This window comes from Canis aureus, chromosome 3, assembly GCF_053574225.1.
Source record: "Canis aureus isolate CA01 chromosome 3, VMU_Caureus_v.1.0, whole genome shotgun sequence".
NCBI classification, from domain to species: domain Eukaryota; kingdom Metazoa; phylum Chordata; class Mammalia; order Carnivora; family Canidae; genus Canis; species Canis aureus.
In genome coordinates this window covers 62227570-62251416 of record NC_135613.1, presented here as the reverse complement: position 1 = coordinate 62251416, position 23847 = coordinate 62227570, and the positions used below count along the sequence as shown (strand labels likewise).

The 23847-nt window shown below is 38.3% G+C and overlaps 1 protein-coding gene across 1 annotated transcript; it reads left to right on the top strand.

The window, feature by feature from the left end:
* Window positions 1-1171: 1171 nt before the first annotated feature.
* LOC144311172 (uncharacterized) lies at window positions 1172-22599 on the top strand. Its single transcript, XM_077893283.1, has 6 exons — window positions 1172-1210; window positions 2487-2589; window positions 6002-6094; window positions 17845-17932; window positions 22129-22172; window positions 22382-22599. Exons 1-6 carry the CDS (start codon window positions 1208-1210, stop codon window positions 22420-22422), a joined length of 372 nt encoding a protein of 123 aa, XP_077749409.1. The 5' UTR covers window positions 1172-1207; the 3' UTR covers window positions 22423-22599.
* Window positions 22600-23847: the final 1248 nt, after the last annotated feature.

The following is a 23847-nucleotide window of genomic DNA, read 5'->3' as shown; positions in this document are numbered from 1 at the left end:
CACTTCCATGAAAATCATTCAGGCAACAATGGAGTTTAAACATGAAAGCTTCAGTTACCCCTCTCCAGGTGTTCTGGAAAATGCCAGATGTTGGATCAATGCACTAGCATTTAACCCTTTAGGAAGCACCCATACTGCTTTCCATTGTCTTGTTTGGCTTTGTCCCAAGCTTTTGCATTTGTAAAGTCCTAATCAGATCTCCTACATATTTTGTTTTTCAAACATGAGGGACACTGAATGTCTAGTATGATTTGAAATAGCTCTTACGAAAATTAGTGAAAATATCAGTGAGGGTGACAAAACATGAGAGACACCTAACTCTGGGAAATGAACAAGGGGTAGTGGAAGGGGGGAAGTGGGTGGGGCGTTGGGGTCACTGGATGATGGGCAATGAGGGGGGCACTTGGCGGGATGAGCACTGGGTGTTATGCTATATGTTGGCAAATTGAACTCCAAAAAAAAAAAAAAAGAAAGAAATGAAACAGCTCTTATCTAAACATGTGAGCCTAACAATAGGCACCAGCAGAACACTAGACTGACAATTAGAAAACCAGAGTTAGTCTTCACTCCTGGGCTTCCTGCTTGTGAGCAAATTATAGCATCACACTATCACTGGATTTCCTTCATCATAGAAGGACTCCGCTTACCCTATGGAATGCTGTATGGATGCAAAGCGATATTTACATAAAAGAACTTCATGCTTTAAATATGGTGGAAATATACAGGGGCAATGACTTTACAAAGACCACGAGGTGGGTCTTCCTTGTTACTTGCCTGCACAGCTGGGTCATGCCTGACTCACCCAGGGCTCGCCTTTCCCTGCAGCTGTAGTGGCCACCCAGCAACAGTGCATCAGCACCTCCTCTAGCTTATGTGTCCTGCTCTAAATTACTCTTTTTAAGATATTTGTTTGTTTGTTTGTTTGTTTATTTTAGCTAGAGGCATGCACGAGCGAGAGAGGAGCAGAGGGGTAAGTAGAGGAAGGGGAAAGGATCGATAACAGACTCCCCACTGAGTGTGGAGCTCAGTCTCAGGACCCAGAGATCATGACCTGGGCTGAAATCAAGAGGCAGACACTCAACCGAATGGGCCCCGCATTCTAAATTCTAATGGAGGAGCAAATGGTGCTTTATGACAAAAGCTTTCATTTACTAACTCTCCATTCTGATGGAACCTGAAAGTTCAACACCTGCTTTGTCCTCAGGGCATGGTAAAATAAAGCTTGATAATTTTGTCTTGCTTTTATTAGGCTTTTATCAGGGTGTTGCAATATTCATTTGGGTTGCTAATATCACTTATTGATACCCATAAAATAGATACCCATGAAAATGGCTGCAAAGAATATGTGCTCAACAAAGTAATATTCACTGAATATTTTCTAATGAAACTCTACAGAGAAAAATGGAGCTCCTACTTAGGGAAATCTCAGAATTCCTTGTGGAGAAAAAGAAAAAAATAAGAAGTGGAAGTTAAAAATTCATGCTAGTGAAACTAATACCAAAATAACTGATAAACATTTTACTAAATCCAAAATAAAATCCTTCTTGCAATTACTTGAGAAAGGGGTGAGAAAACAGGACTTCAATTATTTGTGTAAGAGTTTATGTGGATTTCTGTGCCTAAAGAATTTAAGAAATGATCCTAGTGTTCTATAAAACATTTTTTTGAAAATACTTTAAATATCTGAATAGATCCTAATTAGTCCATCAGTAATAGACAAGTATAATATATATTTAAATATGCTTATTGTTAGGTTTTCTTTTAATGATCGAGGGAGAAAATTAAAGACAGCAGAGCCAGGCGGTAGGTTCGAGACTGCTTGAATGGGGAGCACACCCCCCCCCCCACCCCGTGAGTTTCCATGACTCAGAGAAGAGGCCCGAGTCGCACCCAGGCAAACCTCAGGGGGGTTTATAAAGAGTTTTCCGTGGGGAGATGGGGGTGGGGCGGCAAGGCGGTGTTATTGGGAGGTCGCTGGCCTCAGGTTGGCCATTTTGAGGTACCCAGTCTCGCTAGCCCAACCTTATGTACACAATGTATAATATATATTCATAAATCCATACAAAAAGTTTATCTAGCAATCTGAAATCTGGCAAAGTTTTATTATATTTCTCCAAACATACCGTAAATCTTTCACTTCATAATCCTCAAAGCAGTTTTATATTGACTTACTAAGTCATTCTACTGAAAACACCCTTTGTTACCATAGGCTGTGTTGGTTTATTTTATATGTCAACATGACTGGTCCATGGTGCCCAGATATTTAGTCAAACATTATTCTATATAATTCTGTCAATGTGTTTTTTTGGTTGAGATTAGCATTTAAATCAGTAGACTGTGAGTAAAGCAGATTCCTCTCCCTAATGTGATGGTCCTCGTCCAAACAGGGAATGAACGCAGCAAAAACTGACCTCCCCTGCGCAAGAGCAGATTCTACCAGCAGATTACCTTTGGACATAAACTGAAATTCTTCCCTGCCTTTTCAGACTGCTCACCCATCCCATCAGATGCCGGGACTCAAAGCAATCTCTTTCTATATATACATGCGTCCTATTGGTCTCGTTCCTCTGGAGAATTCTAATGCAGAAGGTAACTGGAAATCTCAGGGATGCTTTTGCCTCTTCTGCTAAGCCTCTGATCGAGTCCTCTCCTGGATGAACTCAGCCAGAGTAAGCTGAAGAGTGGAGAGAGCATTAAGCAGTGGATTTCCCTCCCAGCTTCCTCAGGACCCAGGCTCATCTGATGAATGGGCTTCCATGTTTCTCAGTCCATGATTCCTTGTAGTTCTCTGCCAGATAAGTAAATGAAAGAGACAATATATGACAGACAGACAAATATATGATCTAACATTAGACTGATTTCACAAGAGAAGGGAAAAAAAAATTAGGTCAGCTGAAACCAGAAGCTATTTTGGCCCTAAATGGCATTTGTCTCCATGATAGTATCATTTTCTGAAATGTGGTTCCTCCCATACATTTGCCTAGACCATCATCCAAGGTCAGGCCAACTGGACTACATAGTGGCCACTTACTATACTTTTTAACTGCTATTTACCTCATTTACATGGTTAGAGTATCCTAAGATTTTAAAATTATTTTTCCTTTTCCTAACCCCCTCCCCCATTATAATGCCACTACCCATTACTTGAAAGATAAGAGTTCCATCTTACAGTAAGAGGAGATAATGAATGTTGGATGCTGTCTGGTTAACTTCCTACCATCTTCTTACGTGGTTCATTCTTGTGGTTTACATCAGGTAGGCTCTCTCACGAGTCTGCCTGTCTTCTCAACCGATTTTCTTTTTCTATTCCTGGTATTTACCACAATCTTCCTGAAAGATTCATTTTACTGGGAATTATAGTCATTAATTCAGCCTTACCTACCTTTCTGACTCACCCTAACAAGCAAGACTTTAATTCTAAAAATACTGAGGAGAGCATCTGTTTTCTATTCTGCAAAGATCTAAGAATTAAAAGGAAAAAAAAATGAGTACATAGGTCTTTGTTAATATCTTTTTTAAGATTAATTTTTTAAGGACGATTTACATTTATCTTTAACAGATAAAGTATCTGCCTGCTTTTGTGCTTTTAACTAGGCCAGTCCCCTGGAGGTGATAAGCAGGCAGCCTGTAGGAGAATGAACTTGGCGGAACAGAGTCTGGTCCACAGACAAAAGCTGTTCCCCTCCCCCTCCTTCCTTCTTACCTTCTTGCTTTCAAATCTCCTTTCTTCCTAGTTGTTGGTTTGCTCTGACTCCACGCCCTCATTTCCTGTTCTGTTTCTATACTTTTCTGGTTCCTGACAGTTTGGATCTTTTTTTTTCTCCCCTCCTCCCCTCATCAGATACTTCTCTCTCCTTGCAACTGGAAAAAATGGCTTATTTGGCTTTTATCCTTAAACATTCTCAAAGGACAGCTTATGCCTCTTACACTCAGTGTGGCAGTCATCCGCTGCAGGGGACTCCAGATTTCTTGCTGCAGCCATCCACGTGGTCACCACCCTATCAATGACTCAAACGTCTAGGAAGGAAACTCAAGCAATGGATGGGGAATATTTTAAATGGGAATATCCTATTTTAAAAGTGAGAAAATCAAAGCAGAAGAATAAAAAAAAATAATGATTTGCTTAAGATCAAATAAAACATTAGAAAAGCAGTATGTAAGACCCTGCTCTTCCTGGTGAACATTACTGTTTCATAATTAGAAGCACAATCTTGAGATCCCTGGGTGGCTTATGGGATCCCTAGGTGGCTCAGCAGTTTGGCGCCTGCCTTTGGGTGTGATCCTGGAGTCCGGGATCAAGTCCCACATCAGGCTTCCTGAATGGATCCTGCTTCTCCTCTGTCTGTGTCTGTGCCTCTGTCTCTCTCTTTCTCTCTGTGTCTCTCATGAATAAATAAATAAAATCTTTAAAAAGAAGAAGAAGAAGAAGAAGAAGAAGAAGAAGAAGAAGAAGAAGCAGCAGCACCATCTCTAAGAACGGGAAGTTCAGGAAATAGATTTTACTTCTACGATAATCATTCCGAAAAGTAAATTAAGAAACGCCTTTTTCAGTTTAAATAGCAATCTGGTCATGAAGCTAGAGCCAGATGTGCCATAGCACATCCCAGATGTGATACAGCCCTTTCCAGAAACGTCACATAAGAAATATAGAAGGGCCTTCGCTGTTAATCATGCACTCAGCAAATCTTTATCAGGCCTCATCTGTGTGACAGATACTGACAGGGGTGCTAAAGATATTGCTGTGAACAAGACGTCATCCTGGATTTAGAGGACTTTACAGCCAGCTTGCAGGAAAAGTAAAAAAAATAAATAAATAAAAAGAAAAGAAAAAATAAAAAGCAGATAAAGAGAGAAGAACGAAAGTAAAGAAAAGAGGTTTCTAAATCTACTCCTGAGAGAGTATGGCAGGGGTAATTTATAGCTAAATGCATGAATGATTCCTTTCCTAAGTCTGGAAATGGCCTAAAAACATGATACAGACAATCCCAATCTCTTTATGGTTACAGTCCATAAAGAGATACCCAGGGGTTTGTGGAATTAAAATATCATTTGAGGGTAGGTAGGGGTGATTAGGAAAAGCATATTTTAAAAATCCCCTTAGGAGAGAGATAAACAAGCAAAAGTTTGAGAAACAGTAGTAAACCTCTTTGTAATATTTGAATCATTACCAGCATTTTACTGGTTTCTTGAAACCTATTAGAAACCTACAAGTAACATGGAGTATATCTGCAATTTGAGTAGAAATAAATGCACCTGAATGTTATGATAAAAGATCAGTCTAAGACACTGCAAGTATTTTCTAGGACAGGAACTCCTTTTTTGGCCTTTTTGTTTGTTGAGAGCTGGTGATTATTTTGTTCTCTGTACAAAACCCAGCAGAGGATATAGCTATAAACTTTGTTTCTTTCTCATTTTTTTTCTGGTTTAAAACAGAGTGCATTGTATATCACTAGTCCTTAGAGGAGTTATCATCCCATCAGATTCATCAAGTTCAATACCTGTCTTTATTCTCTATCCTCATGTTGTCGATCATCTGTTAACATAGTAAAAACTCTAGTTGTGATCCTGAATCTCTAATCCTGCCTCTCTGTTGTTTCTTCAGAATTCATACTTCTGCTCTGCCATCGCTGATGTGTAACTTTTTCCACTGCAATAGTTCCTCTTCAGTCTCTTTCCTCTTGATTTTGTTAATATTTTCCCTCTAGTAATCCTTGCACCCAATCTTTTTAATCTATTTTCGTATCCATTGCCTAACTATCAAAAGAGCTTTATAAATGTTTTGAGTGAAAGAACACATGACTTAAGAATTCAGATTGCCTTTCTTTCTTTCTGGCCAGAAATTTTTAAAGAGAAAAAGATGCTTTTTTTCCAAGTTAACTGAAAATCATTATCCTATGCTTATTTAATTGACTGTATCTGGGAGACTAAAGGATAAGAATGTGAAACAGCAGAAGCTGAAGCTTTCATTTGCATAATTTTTCATTTAAGGTTTTATGTTTAGGGTTCTTGAAGAAGGCCCCTCTTTGTACCTGCTTCAGTGGCCACAGCACCTGGATGAGATCCATGCCTGACTGTGGGGGCCACCGCCTCTCAGGTCATTAGTAGTTTATGGCTCAGTCTCGCGGAAATTCTAGCCTACCTGACACAAATGCCAAACTCATCTTCCCTCTCCATCTTTCCCTCAAAAATCCTACACATTCCTATCAGATCAAACTTTCTAAAGTTCTTTCCTTTTTCTGTAACTTTACTTCTCAACAATATTCAGTTCTTTCCCTAGCTTATAAAATTCTCAACCAGACATGTGATGCCACCACAAGATGGGCACAATCTCCCACTTTCCACCCTTCTGCCAGTCTGCCTTACAATACCCAACTTAACTGGGCCACTCTTCCTCTCAAGTGTGCTTCCTATGTGCACAAGTCTAGTCTTTTCCCATCCTCTCTCCTTTTCTGGAAACGCCTCCTAGAGCAACTCTACGTAGAACTAACTGCTGCTGCGGCCTGGCTGCCCAACAGGACTGGTGGGATGAGAGGTTGTGGAGTCCACCTGTTCTGTGGTAGGGCTCACCACCAGTCACATAGGCCACAGCAACGCTGTGGGTGCTTGTGCTGCCTTTGTCTTAAAATGGTTCACTTTTCTCATGGTTGGCATGTTCACATCATAGTTACTGATACAGGTCATGGAACAGGAGTTAAGTACAGGACGTCTGAGAAAGGCCTCATCAGTATTTATGGACAAATGATCATAAGATGCATATAATCCAAGAGAAAGACAGATCATCTCTTCCTAAGAATACAGATGTGAATTCAAAGAGATTTCTTTGATTCCACTGTATGGACTGACATTGTGTTGTACAGAAAATTGACCACAGTTGGGATGTTGTGAATTATGGACTAGAGAGGACTTCCTGTGGATATAAATTATCTTGACTAAATGTGAAATTTATGGCATCACACTGTATATTTCTTATATAGTATTTGGAATTCTCAGGGATCACAGTAGTTTAATTTCCCTAGAAGAGTTTATTTATCTTCCTTTAGGTTACTTCAGAATTAAATCAAACAAACAAACACTGAAAAATAAGTCCTTGAATCAATAGCAGTGCCCTCCATCTTTCCAAATCTGACTATAAAAACTCTTCTGCTATGGTTCTCTCACTGCCTTATCTTATGGGATTTCCTGAGTTCCCACTTTCATGCTCCTTCCTCCCTTACTCTCCACCTCTGCTTTCTCACTTTAAGTTATCTATCTAAATTATCTATGGGCAACCCGGGATGGCTTAGTGGTTTAGCTCCTGGTTTAGCCCAGGGCGTGATCCTGGGGACTCGGGATTGAGTCCCGTGTCAGGCTCCCTACATGGAGCCTGCTTCTCTCTCTGCCTGTGTCTCTGCCTCTCTCTGTGTCTCTCATGAATAAATAAATAAAATCTTAAAATAAATAAATAATCTAAACTATCACTCTATATCTAAATTATCCCCCATCAAATTAGCTTACAAATTATTTGAAGAGAAGACTCTAAAGAGAGCTTCTTTTTTTTTTTTTTTTTTTTTTTTCCAATGCATACAGTAATGGTCTTCTAGATGTTAAGGGAGAGATTTACCACCCTCTTCTTAAGTTTTAAATTCCTATTAACTAACATACAGTGTAATATTAGTTTCAGGTGTACAATATAGTGACTCAGTACTTCCCTACATCATACAGTGCTTATCAGGACAGGTGCCCTCCTAGATCCCCATCGCCTATTACCTCCATCCACTCACCCACCACCCCTCTGGTGACCAGCAGTGTGTTGTCTGTAGTTAAGAGTCTGTTTCTTGGGCAGTCCCAGTGGCCCAGTGGTTTAGCACTGCCTTTGGCCTGGGGTATGATCCTGGAGACCTGGGATCAAGTCCCACGTCGGGCTCCCTGCAGGGAGCCTGCTTCTCCCTCTGCCTGTGTCTCTGCCTCTCTCTCTCTCTCTCTCTCTCTCTCTCTCCTCTGTGTGTCTGTCATGAATAAATAAATTAAATTAAAAACAAAAGACTCTGTTTCTTGGTTTGCTTCTCTCTTCTTTCTCCTTTCTTGTTTGTTTTGTTTCTTAAATTCCACATATGAGTGAAATGATATGGTATGTTTTTCTCTGACTGACTTATTTCACTTAGCGTAATGCTTTCTAGCTCCATCCATGTCATTGCAAATGGCAAGATTTCATTCTTTTTTATGGCAGAGTAATATTCCATGGTATATTTAAAAACCACATCTTCATCTATTCATCAATTGATGGACACTTGGGCTATTCCCATAATTTAGCTATTGTAGATAATGCTGCTATAAACAGGGGTGCATGTATTCTTTCAAATTTGAATTCTTATATTCTTTGGGTAACTACCTAGAAGTACAATTGCTGGAACATAAGGTAGTTCTTTTTTTTTTTTTTTATAAGGTAGTTCTATTTTTAAGTTTTGAGGAACCTCCATACTGTTTTCCACATCAGTTTGCCTTTCCAACAACTGTTTAAGAGGTTCTCCTTTCTCCACATCCTCACCCATACCTTTTACTTCTTGTGTTTTTAATTTTAGCTATCCTGACAGGTATGAGATGATACTGTCGTTTTCTTTTGTATTTCCCTGATAATAAGTAATGTTGAGCACATTTTCATGTGTTTGAGGGCCATCTGTACATCATGTTCGGAAAAAAAAATGTCTATTCATGTTTTCTGCCCATTTTTAAATTGGATTATTTGTCTTTTGGGCATTGAGTTTTATAAGTTATTTATATATTTTGGATACTAAATATATCAGATATGTAATTTACAAATATCGGGGGATCCCTGGGTGGCGCAGCGGTTTGGCGCCTGCCTTTGGCCCAGGGCGCGATCCTGGAGATCCGGGATCGAATCCCACATCAGGCTCCCGGTGCATGGAGCCTGCTTCTCTCTCTCTCTCTCTCTCTCTCTCTCTCTCTCTCGCTCTCTCTCTGTGACTATCATAAATGAATAAAAAATTAAAAAAAAAAAAAACAAATATCTTCTCCCATTCCTTAGGTTGCCTTTTAGTTTTGTTGATTGTTTCCTTTGCTGTACAAGCTTTTCATGTTGATGAAGTCCTAATTTATTTTTGCTTTTGTTTACCTTGCCTCAGGACATATATCTAGTAAGAGGTTGCTATGGCCGATGTCAAAGACACACATTGCCTATGTTCTCCTCTAGGATTTTTATGATTTCAGGTCTCATATTTAGGTCTTTATTTCCATTTTGAATTTATTTTTGTGTTTCATTCTTTTGCATGTTGCTGTCCAGTTTTCCCAATAACATTTGTTGAAGAGACTGTCTTTTTCCCATTGAATATTCTTTCCTGCTTTGTTGAAGATTAATTGGCCATTTAGTTGTGGGTTCATGTCTGGGTTCTCTATTCTGTTCCATTGATCCATGTGTCTGTTTTTGTGCCAGTACCATACTGTTTTAATCACTACAGCTTGGAGTCTGGGATTGTGATGCTTCTAGCTTTTTTTTTTTCAAGGTTGCTTTGGGGGTATCCCTGGGTGGCTCAGTGGTTTAGCACCTGCCTTTGGCCCAGAGTGTGGTCCCTGGAGTCCCGGGATCGAGTCTCACATTGGACTCCTGCATGGAGCCTGCTTCTCCCTCTGCCTGTGTCTCTGCCTCTCTTTCTCTCTCTTTCTCTCTGTGTCTAATGAATGAATAAATAAACAAAATCTTAAAAAAAAAAAAAGAAGGTTGCTTTGACTATTTGGGGTCTTTTGTGGTTATGAAAATATTTTAGGATTTTTTTGTTCTATCTCGTGAAAAATGCTGGTGGTGTTTTTGATAGGAATTGCATTAAACGTGTGTATAGACATTTTAACAGTATTTGTTTTTTGAATCCATGAGCATGGAATGTCTTTCCATTTCTTTATGTCATCTTCACTTTCTTTCATCAGTGTTTCATAGTTTTCAGAGTAAAGCTCTTTCACCTCTTTAGTTAGGTTTATTCCCAGGTATATTATTGATTTTCGTACAATTGAAAAAGGAATTGATTCCTTAATTTCTCTATCTGGCACTTCATTATTGGTGTACAGAAATGCAACAGATTTCTGTATGTTGATTTTGTATTCCTGTGACTTTACTGAATTCTTTTATCAGTTTTAGCAGGTTTTTTTTGGTGGAGTCTGTCATGTATCCTATATAGACATGTCTTCTGCAAATAGTGACAGTTTGACTTCTGCCTTGCTAATTTGGATGCCTTTTGTTTCTTTTTGTTGTCTGATTGCTGTGGTGAGGACTTCCAGTATCATGTTAAGTAAAGTGGTGAAAGTGGACATCCCTTTCTTATTCCTGACCCTGGAGGGAATGTTCTCAGCCTGTCACCATTGAGGATGATATTAGCTGCGGGTTTTTCATAGATGGACTTCATTATATTGAGGTAAATTCCCTCTAAACCTACTTGTTGAGGGTTTTTATCATGAAAGGATGTTGTACTTTGTCAAATGCTTTTTCTGCAACTATTGAAATGATTTTATGGTTCTTATCCTGTCTTTTATTAATGTGATATATAATGTTAATTGATTTGTGGATATTGAACCACCCTTACAACCCAGAAATAAATCTCACTTGATCATGGTGAATGATTTTTTTAATGTGTTGGATTCAGTTTGCTAGTATTTTATTGAGAATTTTTGCCTCCAGGTTCATCAGGGATATTGGCTTGTAATTCTCTTTTTTAGTGGGTGTTTTGTCTGGTGTTGGTATCAGGGTAATTCTGGTCTCATAAAATGAATTTGGACATTTTCCTTCCTTTTCTATGCTTTGGAATAGTTTGGGAAAAGGTATTAGCTCTTCTTTAAATGTTTGGTAGAATTTGCCTGTGAAGCCATCTGGCCCTGGACTATTTGTTTGTTGGGAGTTTTTTTTTATTACTAATTGCATTTCTGGGCTTGTTATTGGTCTGTTCAAGTTTTCTGTTTCTCCCTGTTTCAGTTTTGGTAGTTTATGTTTCTAGGAATTTATCCATTTCTTCCATGCTGTCCCCTTGTTAGTATATAGTTTTTCATAGTATTTTCTATTTCTAAATAAATTTACATAAGAAATATAATTGTTTATATTTCTGTGGTGGTGTTATTCTCTCATTTGTAATTTTATTTATTTAAGTTCTTTTTCTTTTCCTTTTGATAAGTCTGGCTACAGGTTTATCAATTTTATTGATTTTTTTTCAAGAAATCACCCGATTTCATTGATCTGTTCTATTTTTTTTTATTTCTATGTCATTTAGTTTTGTTCTAATCTTTATTATTTTCCTCCTTCTGCTATCTTTAGGCTTCATGTTTTGTTCTTTTTCTAGCTCCTTTGGGTGTAAGGTTAGATTGTTTATTGGAAATTTTTCTTTCTTTTGAGTTAGGCCTGTATTGCTATATACTTTCCTCTTAGGACCATCTTTTCTGCATCCAAAAGGTTTTGGACCTTTCTGTTTTCATTTTCATTTATTTCCATGTATTTTAAAAAATTCATTTTTATTTTCTGATGGACCCACTAATTGTTTAGTAGTATGTTGTTCAACCTCCCTATATTTGTGGTCCTACCAAAATTTTTCTTGTGGTTGACTTCTAGTTTCATATCATTGTGGTCAGAAAAGGTGCATGGTATGATCTCATTTTTTTTGTATTTGTTGAGGCTTGTTTTGTGACCTAATATGTAATATATTCTGGAGATGTCCAAGTGCACTCAAAAAGAATGTGTGTTTTGCTATTTTGGGATGGAATGTTCTGAACATATCTGTTAAGTCCATCTGGTCCAATATGTCATTCAAAACCATTGTTTCCTTGTTTATTTTCTGTTTAGATGATCTGTCCATTGCTGTGAGTGAGTTTTTAACATCTCCTACTGTTACTGTATTATTATCAATTAGTTCCTTTATGTTTGTTATTAATTGTTTGATATATTTGGGTGCTCCCATGTTGGGAGCATAAATATTTATAATTGTTACATCTTCTTGTCAGATTATCTCCTTTATGATTATATAATGCCCTTCTTTGTTTCTTTTTACTGTCTTTTTTTTAAAGTTCAGCTTGTCAGATATAAATATTGCTACTCTGACTTTCTTTTTGGGTCCATTAGCATGATAACTGTGTCTCTATCTCTTCCCTTTCAATATGCGGGTGTCTTTAGGTCTAAAAGAGTTTCTTGCAGGCAGCATATGGATGGGTCGTTTCTTTTTTTAAAAAATATTTTATTTATTTATTCATGAGAGACACAAAGAGAAGGCAGAGACATAGGCAGAGGGAGAAGCAGGCTGTCCGTGGGGAGGCCGATGTGGGACTCGATCCCAGGAACCCGAGTTCACACCCTGAGCCAAAGGCGGACACTCAACTGCTGAACCACCCAGGCATCCCTGGGTCTTGTTTCTTAATCTATTCTGACAACCTATGTCTTTTGATTGGAACATTTAGTCCATCTACATTCAAAGACATTTTTGATATATATTTATTGACATTTTACTACTGACATTTTACTACTGACATTTTACATTTTGTTGTTTCTGGAGATTTTCTCTGTTCCTTTCTTTTCTTTGCCATTTTTGGTCTTTCCTTCTGACTCATGGAGTCCCCTTGTGGGGCTGGTTTAGTGGCCACAAATTTCTTTAGTTTTTGTTTGTCTGAGAAACTCTTTCTCTTCTTCTATTCTGAATGACAGCCTTATTGGATAGAGTATTCTTGGCTGCAGATTTTTCCAATTCAGCACTTTGAATATATTGTGCCATTTTCTTCTGGCTTGTCAAGTTTCTGTTGAGAAATCTCCAGCAAGCCATATGGGTCTTCCCTTTGGCTAGGGACTTCTTTTATCTTGCTGGGTTTTTTTGTTGTTTTTAAGATTTTATGTATTTATTCATGAGAGACAAAGAGAGAGAGAGAAAGAGAGAGAGAGAGAGAGAGGCAGAGACACAGGCAAAGGGAGAAGCAGGGTCCCCGCAGGGAGCCCAGTGTGGGGCTGGATCCAGGCACTCTGAGATCATGCCCTGAGCCGAAGACAAATGCTCAACTGCTGAACCTCCCCTGCTTGTGTGCGCACGCTCTCTCTCTCTCTCTGTCAAATAAATAAAATCTTTAAAAAGAAAAATTTTCTTTTTCTTCGTCACTATAGTTTGTAAATTCAGTTACAATATATCTTGGTATTGGCCTGCTTTTATTGATTTTGATGGGAGTTCTCTCTTCCTCCTGAATTTAGATGTCTGTTTTCTTCTCCAGATTAGGGAAGTTTCCAGCTATTATTTCTTCAAATAATTTTTTTGCCCCTCTTTCTTACTCTTCTTTTTTGGGGGCTCCTATAATAAGAATGTTTCTACATTTCTTAGAGTCACTGAGTTCCCTAAGTATATTCTTGTGTTGCATAATACTTCTTTCTCTCTTTTGTTCCATTTTGTTGCTTTCCATTACTTTGTCTTCTAGGTCAGTAATTCATTCCTCTGCTCCTTCCAGCTTCCTGTTTATTGCATCAAAGCCTATTTCCATTTTCATTTATTGCATTCTTCATCTCTGATAGGGTATTTTTATAATGATTGCTTTAAATTCTCCATCAGGCATCCTACTTATATTTGTTTTGCTTGGATCTCTGGCTGTTTCCTTTCTTATTCTTTATTGTGGAATGAATTCCTATCATGGCATTTTTGTCTAAGTCTCTACCCTCTTTATTTAGAGAAGCCAGGTATATCCCCTGGCTCTGAAAGTCATAGTTTTATGAAGAAGAGGTCCTATAGTGGTGCTTCAGGGAGTGTCTCAAGTGTGTGCTCCGTGCACCCTGCTGCTATGTTCTGGCTGCCCAATCATTCAGGCCACTCTTGTATAGAGGCTCTCCTTGTCCACAGTGAGCAGTGTTTGGTCCTTGGCCAGAATGTGATGAGAAGAAGAAATAATCTCTCTACTATGTGCCCCAGGTGTTCTTCAAATCACTGTTTCCACACTGCCTGCCCCTGGGTTTGCCTGACTTCTCTCCAGAAGCAGGGAAGTGCCTTTCAGGCTATAGCCTGCATAGCCTAATGACCTTTAAAACTCCAGGCTTTAAGCCCTGCTGGTTGCAAAAACTCATGGAAATTCAGTCCCTCTCATTTTTCAAGCCAATGGATCTGGGGAACATCCTTCTTGTGCATTCCCTGTCTACTCCTTTCTTTCTCACCCCTTTCCACAACCATGGCTCCCACCCCTCTACTGCACGCATGATCCGTTTCTCCCCTAAACCACATCCCCATACTTCCAAACTTCTTAGCTGTGGCTTCTTCTTTCCCTTTAGTTATGTTTTTTTTTTTTTTTTCTCAGTCTTTAGGTCAATTTCTGGGGTATTTAGGATGATTTGGTAGTTATCTAGTTGTGTTCGTAAGATGACGTAAGCCTGGAGTTCTACTCCACCACCATCTTCTCCTCCTCCTGCCACCTTCTCCTTTAAAACATAGTATTATGAGGGTATTTTCCTTCCAAATGTCACCTCATCATTCATTTTACTGTATCGATTTTAGCTGTTGAAAGAGTCCTTTACCTCCTAACTCTTCAGGGAAGTAAATGTTATATTTCTTATCTTTCATGTCATAGACAGTAAATTCCTTTTATCTCCTTCTATTTGTCTGTGCCTATTATTCCATAACATTCTAGATGTACTTCTCAGACTAAGGCAGAGAGGAAGAGAGAGAGAGTCAGTACACACACACACACACACACACACACAGGAAGGAAGGAAGGAACTCTAGAGATTTTTAAATGACTTTTGCTTTTGCATATTACTAACATTTGGCATTGTTATTTTCTGTGTTTCTGTACATCTTATTTCTTCCTCTCCAGATTGTCCAATTGCTCCTTTTTTAAATCTGAAGCTAAATGTTATTTCCATTTGATTTGTCTACCAGTATTTTAGAGCTGTTCTGTCTCCCTGTTGTTATTTCACAGTCAACAGTGGTGTCAGTGAGACAGTTTCCAGTCTGCCATCATCTGTGAATATCATTAGTGTGGTGTTATTTACACCCTCTTTTAACTCACTAGTGAAAATGCTGGGTAGATTGAACCATACATCAAATCTCTAGAGACAATATGGTGAAAGTTCCCATTGTTTATTATCTTTTATTTTTGGTCCTTGCAGCTTGTGTCTAGACTTGAGAAACAAATATCCTTGAGACAGACATCATTAAAAAAAAATTCATTATATACTTGGTTCTTTAAATTCTATAAAAATTCTTGCATATATTCAATATTTATGACCCAATGATAATTATTTCTTGAGATGGTATTCATGCAATTCCAGGAGTGACTTGCCTTCCTGCCTTAGGTTTCTTTGCATGGCATGTGATGTTCATAAGCATGACAAACACAAAGGCTAAATTTCACTGTCTGTGCCCTGCCCATAGGACAAATCACAGTGTTCTCACATTGCACTGTTCTAACCTCTGTTGCTTCACCGTTTTCTTTCCTTTAACTTCACCTGACCCTTTTTCCTTTTGCATTTACCAGATTCTTTTCCATTTGGCTCCCAAATCACTTCCCATTGCCTTCAGACAATTATTTGTTCTCTTTGTATTCCAGTTCCCCTGTATTCCAATTATAACTCTATTACCACACTTGTCATGTAATAGTGTACCTCTTTTTATTTACAAATCTATCATCGCTCTGGGCCGTGAACATCTGGAGGGCAGAAATCTTGTCATATTCATCTTTATTCCTTGGTGTTTAGCATAAAGTAGGCACTCAGTAAATGTTTGCTGACTGAATGAGTAAATTAATGGCCTGTTTATAGGGACATCAATAGAGAACTTAATTTGAATAAATCAACTTTTTATAAGCAATTTACATCAGAATACCTTCCCTCCAAATTAGTTCTATTTATTAACACTTTATTAGAAAATGCCAAGTTGTCTCTACTTTTCTGTATACATAGCTTCAGTGTTTTTGTTGGCAAAGTGAGCAAAAAAAGCAAATAAAAAGGCAAATAATGCATAGTTGATTACATTATTATTTTAATCACAGAGACTCTAAGGTTATAGGAATTTTTTTCTTTTAAGAATGGAAAAGTAGGGATCCCTGGGTGGCGCAGCGGTTTAGCGCCTGCCTTTGGCCCAGGGCGCGATCCTGGAGACCCAGGATCGAATCCCACGTCGGGCTCCCGGTGCATGGAGCCTGCTTCTCCCTCTGCCTGTGTCTCTGCCTCTCTCTCTCTCTGTGTGACTATCATAAATAAATAAATAAAAAATAAAAAAATAAATAAATTCTTTAAAAAAGAATGGAAAAGTAATGGAAAAGTAATGTAACATAGTTTTAAAAGTTCCTTAATGTTCTGATTTCAATAAAATGTTAGACTGATATTCAGTATAATATAGATTCACACAATTTGAACCTATAGCTATTGAACTGATGTTTACCTGATGACTTTTGGATACTTTCCATCCTATGTTTTCCAATAAAGATTTGATTATATGTAGTAGATAATATTCGTTAATATGAATTAATGAAGTTGAGAACTTATTTTATCCCAAAGACAAAAGGAAGAATGCTTTTCTTATTGTGTTAACCAAAATGAATGAGGTTTTTCTTCTAAGATTACATAATCTACATGCTTTGCTGATTTTAATTTATAGGTTGATATTGTTTTAAATCCAAGGTGGGAAAAATATATATATAGGAAATACAAGATTAGCATTCAGTTTAATTCAGATGTCATGAAGAATCTCTCAGGTCAGAGATTTAGATAACCTTGAACCAAATCTTCAATTTTAAGGTTCATAATAAAATCTGAATATTTGTTACTCATGCCAATTTCACTAAAGAATGGACTATGAGGTAATAGTTAAAAATTAAGGGATAGCTTGAAAGTGGGCTTTGACACCTTCTCTAAATTATATCCTTAAATTATACTCTTACCATGACTAAGACATATGAAATTCAAGACATAAGTTGAAACTCTGTGGTCTCTGTTATAAAAACTCAGCATTAAGTCAAATCTCCTTCAAGTCCAGCTCTCTTTCCATGCTAGGTGACCCTGAAAAGCCTGGACACTGTCAACATGATCATACAGCATAATATTCACATTCTTTCTTTTTGTGTTGAGCTTTACTTTTTTATTTACTAGGATGCTGTCTTCTCCTTACTATTTGAAACAATAAAACCCTAACTCCTTTGGTGTAAGGCTACCCAGGATTTGTATTACTTGGGTGTTGTAAGACACATAGATGTTGACATGACTGTCATAAAGGAGAAGATTTTTATACTTTAGTTCCCTAGAAACAGGGACCAGAGCACACCATGCAGGGCCACATGGGGAGCACCAAGGTGGACAAGAGGCAGCAGGAACAAGGCAAAACAGGAGCAAGAGTTTTTATGAAGGTTTCCTTGGAATAGAGGAGACAAGACAGAGGAAGTAGGCTTAAGATTGTCTAGTTTGAGTAATTTCAGTGGATTCTGGGGCATAGCAACTGTCCCTAGCCTGGCCCTGGAGTGGTTGGAGCAGACAGACAGATAGTGGCCCAGGGTGTAAGAACGCTGGGGAAACATGATAAAAGACAAGCTTGAGGATAGGGCTCTGGCTTGATCAGTTTGCATACGAAAGGCATGCTTGCAAGTGAGTTTTTTGCTATCTATAGGAAATAGCTAGCCCTGGGAGGAGCAGTCCATTCAGGTTCAGCAAAGCCACAAGATGTCAAAGAATTAAATACAAAAACTAGAAAACATGGCTATTACATCTCTCCTTGTCCAGAGTAAAGCAATCTGTTCATATCTCGACTTAGAAACATTTGCATATCTATTTTTTTCCAAATCAGCATACATCTACTTTGTTCTGAACTAACCTGAATCTATTATGCTGTGCATAATTATTAGCACTTAGTAATTGTCTATTTTATATTTTAGTAAATATTACAACCTCTCTGAAGTTCCAGATCTCCTTCCAACAACCTCACTACCGGATTTCAATGGAAGCAACTTTATATACTGTTAGGTAATAGAAGATATGTATATCATTCTCTGCCTCCAGTTCATGACACAGGGCTCCTGACCCCTTTGTGATTTCCTGGGTGAAAGGAGTGTCTTGTTTTCACAAGGCAACTGTGGGTGCGCTCCTATTTGGCTTCTAGATGAGGCCTGGTCCCTGGAGAGACCAACCTGTGATTAGAAGCCTGGAATTTCCAGCCCCACTTCCATTCCCTTGAGAAAAGAGAAAGGCTGAAAATAGAGTTAATGGTTAGTCATGCCTACATGCTAAAGCTTTCATACAAATCTCAATAGTTTAGGGTGCAAAGAGCTTCCAGGCCAATGAGCACATCCATGTATTGGGAGGGTAGCATACTTCAGTTCTACAGAGACAGAAGATACTGTACTGGGGACCCTCCCCGACCTTACCCCATATATCTCTTCATCTGGCTGTTCACCTTTATCTTTCTTCGTATCCTTTGATAAACTGATAAATGTTAAGTAAGTGTTTTCCTGAGTTCTGTGAGCTGTTGTAGGAAATTAAACCTGGGGGAACCTCTAACTTATACCTATGTCAGGCAGATATTGTGGGCAACCTGGGGACCCACTATGTGGGAAAAGCATCTGAAGTGGAAAAGGGGGCAGTCTTTTGGGATACGACCTTACCCTGTGGGATCTGATGCTATCCGCAGCTAGACAGGGTCAAAATTGGGGTAAATTACAGGACACCTATGTCAGAGAGTTGCTTGCTCAGTGGGAGAAAATCCCCACAAATCTGGTGTCATAAAAGTTGTTGTGTGGTCATTGTGTGAGAGTGAAGGACAGATACAGGAGGAAGGACTGGATTTTTTCAAACTCATAGACACAATAGATGCACATTATATATACATATAAACAATTATGAGCCAGTAGGCACAAAGATAGTCATGAAACCTGTTTTACAATGTTAATCAAGCCCAGTTCCCTGTCCTTTTATTACTACAATAACACCTTTTGTGAAAAGTTCACCAGAAGAATATCAACAGCACCCCCAAAACAAGTTTTATCAACAATAACAGACAGAAAGAATCAGGTGGGTTAACAGTTTCACATGGAACTATTTCTAGTCAATGTTCAGATGGCATTCTGAGAGGTAGAGTACTGAGGTCCTGGGCTTCTATTGTCTTTTTTATGTGAGGGCAATTGGAGGTGTCTCTAGAATATTAGTTCTCATTATTCCTCACAGCTTGATGCCAGTACCTTATACAAAACAAAAACAAAAACAAAAACAAAAACAAAATGTTTTCAACATCAACTGCTAATTAGCAAACCATGCACTGCTGATCCCAGAAAAATAGCCATATAGCAAAGCCTATTTGGTCTCTGCCTCTTGGAGTATGAAGGCAATTAACCATCCTCAAAGCGTTTATTCCAAAATAGGGGCACTGAGCACTTCCAGGATGTAAATTGGAACTAACACACACACAGACACGTTACATTATGCTCAAGAAATTTGAAAAATTAGAAACTACCTAACAACTTCCCAGAAGAAATTCTAGCTATCAGCTGTTAATTTTTTTACCATCCTGGTATATTCCTCTATGGGGGGGGGGGGGGGTGTCACACTTTGTGTGCCAAATATGGGACAATCTTAAATAAAAGGAAGACAGTGGGTCCAGCATGATAGGTGGGGCAGTCTTTGTGGAATAAAAAGAAATGGAATGTATAAAATAATAGTACTGTGTACTCCACAAATGCACAATTTTTGTGAGATTGCACTACATTTAAAAGAAAGAGGAAATGGTGTCATTGAAGTACATGCTATAAGCAAATGGAAAGAATGAAGTACCTATTGTTTAGCTGAAATACTCCTAATCCCTGTACACTAGCAAATAAGTCATGAGTTTACCTATTCTATCCTGAATTCATTTGTTCTATCATTCTATCCTAAATAAACAGACATACTGTTTGATACTGTAAAAGCCACTGTGGCCTCTGTTTCAAGCTTCTAATGAATAGAACACATGGAAGCTCCAAAATATTATTTTAAATCTACCTTAGTTGCACAATAACCAAATAGCAGATTTTGGAGTAAGAAGTGTATGGTCACTTAAATTTTATTTCAGTTCAGTTCCATTTCCATGATGCCATGTATTTCAGGAAAAGTAAATGCTACAGATTTCTTTTCCTATAGGATTTTCAACATGTATTTTTGAGAACTTTGAAACTATTTGCCTATTTTTTTCACTATTGATCCTCATGTTAGTATAGAATCAGAAATCTAATCTAATAATCTGATGGTATTTACAGCAGTGTAAAAACCTTTACAGTACTCAGAAGCTTGGATTCACAAAATCACCCACACACAAGGCAATATTTCTTCCTCTGTAATATGTGTTTAGAGAGTCCCTGGGTTAAGCATTTCACATGCAAGTCTTAAAGCAGAAGAAAAAGAATTCTTTTAACACAGTTTAAAAGTTAAATGTCTGTATCAGATATAGGCATAAATATGATGATAATATTAACATTAAATTATGAAACACAGGGCAGCCTGGTGGCTCAGTGGCTTAGCACCATCTTCAGCCCAAGGTATGATCCTGGAGACCTGGGATCAAGTCCCACGTCGGGCTCCCTGCATGGAGCCTGCTTCTCCCTCTGCCTGTGTCTCTGCCTCTCTCTCTCTCTCATGAATAAATAAATAAAATATATTTTTAAAAATTATGAAACACATGCCATAGGGTTTCTGATGTTGTTCAGAAACCATGAAGAATTAGATAAAATGTGCTCTGCTGCCAAAGAGACAAGCATTCTAAAATGGCAGGTGAAAGACAATGAACAAGTAAGTAAATAATATAACAATACCAAGTCAGATTGTAGTCAAGGTTGTGAGGCAAACAGGGTGACATAATAAGTGTACTGGGAATGGGGAGATGTGGCATGTGACACATGCAGTTAGGAAAGGTGTCTCTGAGGAGGTAGACTTGGAACTGAGAACTGAGAATATGAAGGACTCAGCCATGTCAACAGCTGAGGGAAGAGCCTTCTCAGCAAATGGGATGTTAAGTGCAAAGACCTTAACATGGGGAAAAGCCTACGTTGTTACTGACCAAAAAGAAAGTGTGCTCACCTAGAGGGGGTTGAGCTAGGGAAGAATGATTCAAGGTGTTTTTGGAGACATAGACAAGGACCAGATCACCAAACATGTCATAAAACAATATCATACCCCCGAGACAGATTTAGTGTCCATTCCATACGGAGTTGCTGGGGTAATCATTCATACATTAAGAGCATATTTCAGTTCTCATTAAGTGAAATCTTTAGTTATGTTGTTCTTCTAGAAAACATTTGTTTTGAGTACTGACTATGTGATAGACATTGTTCTGGCCCAGAAATAGAGTAATGATCTACAGGGAAGGAAGCCTTCCGAGTGGAATGCACCTCTGATTCTCTTTCTTTGCTAACAGTGCTTTGAGTACGGAAGATGATAGCTTCTAGGTTTCCCACTTGCAGCTCTATACTGCTGCCTGTTCTAATTTTGCTAACAAAAGTATGATATAGTTTCCAATAATTCTAGGAATAAACAGTTATCATACTTCTCTTTCATTAGGGAAAAAATTCTCTAATGAAGTCAGATATTGAACTTGTAAGAATATAGCTCTTCGCTTTCTGCTAGACAACAGAAAATAATCACAGAATATGAAGCTATTTACTGATCTGACATCAGAAATGGTATTCTTTATGACAGCTATTCCCCCAAAGTGGGCTGTACTCACTCTGTTTCCTCTCTGGGGTAGGCTGGCAACCATCCATTCATTTTCTGGCATTATTTACTATGAATGTTTAATAAGATATAGAAGGTCTTAAATGTTTTGAATAAGACTGTCTTTTAAAATAAACCAGCATGGACAGCCCTGGTGGCCCAGCAGTTTAGTGCCTCCTTTGGCCTGGGGTGTGATCCTGGAGACCCAGGATTGAGTCCCACGTTGGGCTCACTGCATGGAGCCTGCTTCTCCCTCTGCTTGTCTCTCTCTCTCTCTCTCTGTCTGTCATGAATAAATAAATAAAATCTTTAAAAATAAAATAAGCCAGCATTTTCTAGCTTTTAAGTAATTTGAAAAAATAAGCGTAATTTTAAAATATAGACTTACAATAGTTTTTTCATAACTTACAAGTCCTTTCTATAAAGGTGGTTCTTACAGGATTGTTTTTTAAAATGCTAACAATTTTGTCTCCATCATTATACAGATCTCAAACTCCATGGGAATGGAAGAAAAGTGACGTGAGGAATGGTAATTATGTGATCATAGTTGGCAGTTTAAATATCTAGAAACAAATAAGTAAATAGTGAAGTTGATGGATCTCATGGGCACATCAACAGTGTGCTTGGATCTCTATGTGGGAAATGAAAAACTTCCTTGAGGTTGTCACTAGAGCTTGTTGCTGTGATGGCTCTAAAAGAGTTTAAACAAGGTTTGTTCTCTTCTGTTCTTTGTTCTAGGTATGAAGTGTAATAACTTTGATTTAGAGAAATGGTACTAGCAGAGTTTTTATATATATGGAACTTGATTTGAAACAAGTCATCCAATGAGACACTGAATGACTCGAAGGGTCACTTAAAGGATGGATTTCTCAAGTAACTTCAAGTATGATTTATAAATACCTATATTACTTCATAATAGTTTCCATTTTATTTCTGTTTCTCCATTCTCTGTTCTTATATAGGCAACATACAAGGTCACAGTGGGTCAAGAGTTTTATGGATGATTTGGTTTTTAACCCAACAGCTGTGCAATCCCAGGAAAATAAACAGAAGGTGCAATCACTGTGAGTGTACTCATAATTAAGGGTATAATGTCAGCAGGCTAACTTCGGAGATACATCATAAGATCTGTACCAGACCCTCTGAGTTAGTGGATACTGTGTCGTCCATGAAACTGTCTCCTCCACAACCACATCTGTTCTGGGAGTCTCACCTGTGCTCTGCCATAGCTCCCTGAGAAGCACCTCTATTTCCATGCTTATCATGCTGAATTATGACACGATATCGATAGCAAGGAATTTCTGAGGACTTCTAATGTTCCACTAATACGTCACACGATATTATTAATCCCTAAACAAACAAACCTGTGAGGTCGATTTTATTGTCTCTACCAAAGGAAACAGTCTCTGAGAACAGAAGGACCTTATGCAAAGGCTACGTGCCCAGGAAATTCTGAAAATGGGATTAAATTCCACATAGACCTTATTCCAAAACCCATTACTCCTGTTCACTGGCGTACAATTCTGTATATTAGTCTTGGGACTTTTTCATGAGGTTAGGAGGCTTAAACAAACACTGCAAGGTAGCTACTAATTATCACCCTTAGCTTACAACAGAAGAAACTGAGGCACAGTGATTTCAGAGAGTGTTCAGTGTCAGATTTCATGAGCAATGGGGCCTGCGATCCATGCCACAGCAGGCATGCTACACTTCCCTGGCCAGCCACCACCATCACACCTTCCAGGAGGCTGTTTGGGATGCAGGGAGACACAGCAGTGGTTTCTAGCAATGCCAATGCCTGGCTTCCAACCCCGGACATTCTCATCTCACTGCCACGGGGTGCCACGTGGGTTTTGGGATGTTTCTGAGCTCACCAGGTGATTCCCCTGCACACAAGGTTTGGAAACCAGTCTGTAGACTTCAGCACAGAGTACATCCCATCATGGGAGGATCTCTAGCAATACTTTTATTCTTATGAATGTTATCATTAGACACTAGTTCAAAAGCAAAACAGGAATTTCAAAGAATAAGGCAAAAACAAAACAAAATGAAATGAAAACAAATTAACTGGTATGTGTCTCAAATACCCTTACTGTTAGTAAACCATTTAAAAATTACTTTTCTAGAAAGTAAAGTTAAAAAAATAAAATAGATGCTTAAAAAACAAACAAATCAAACAACATAGATATGAGGCTCTGCTTTGC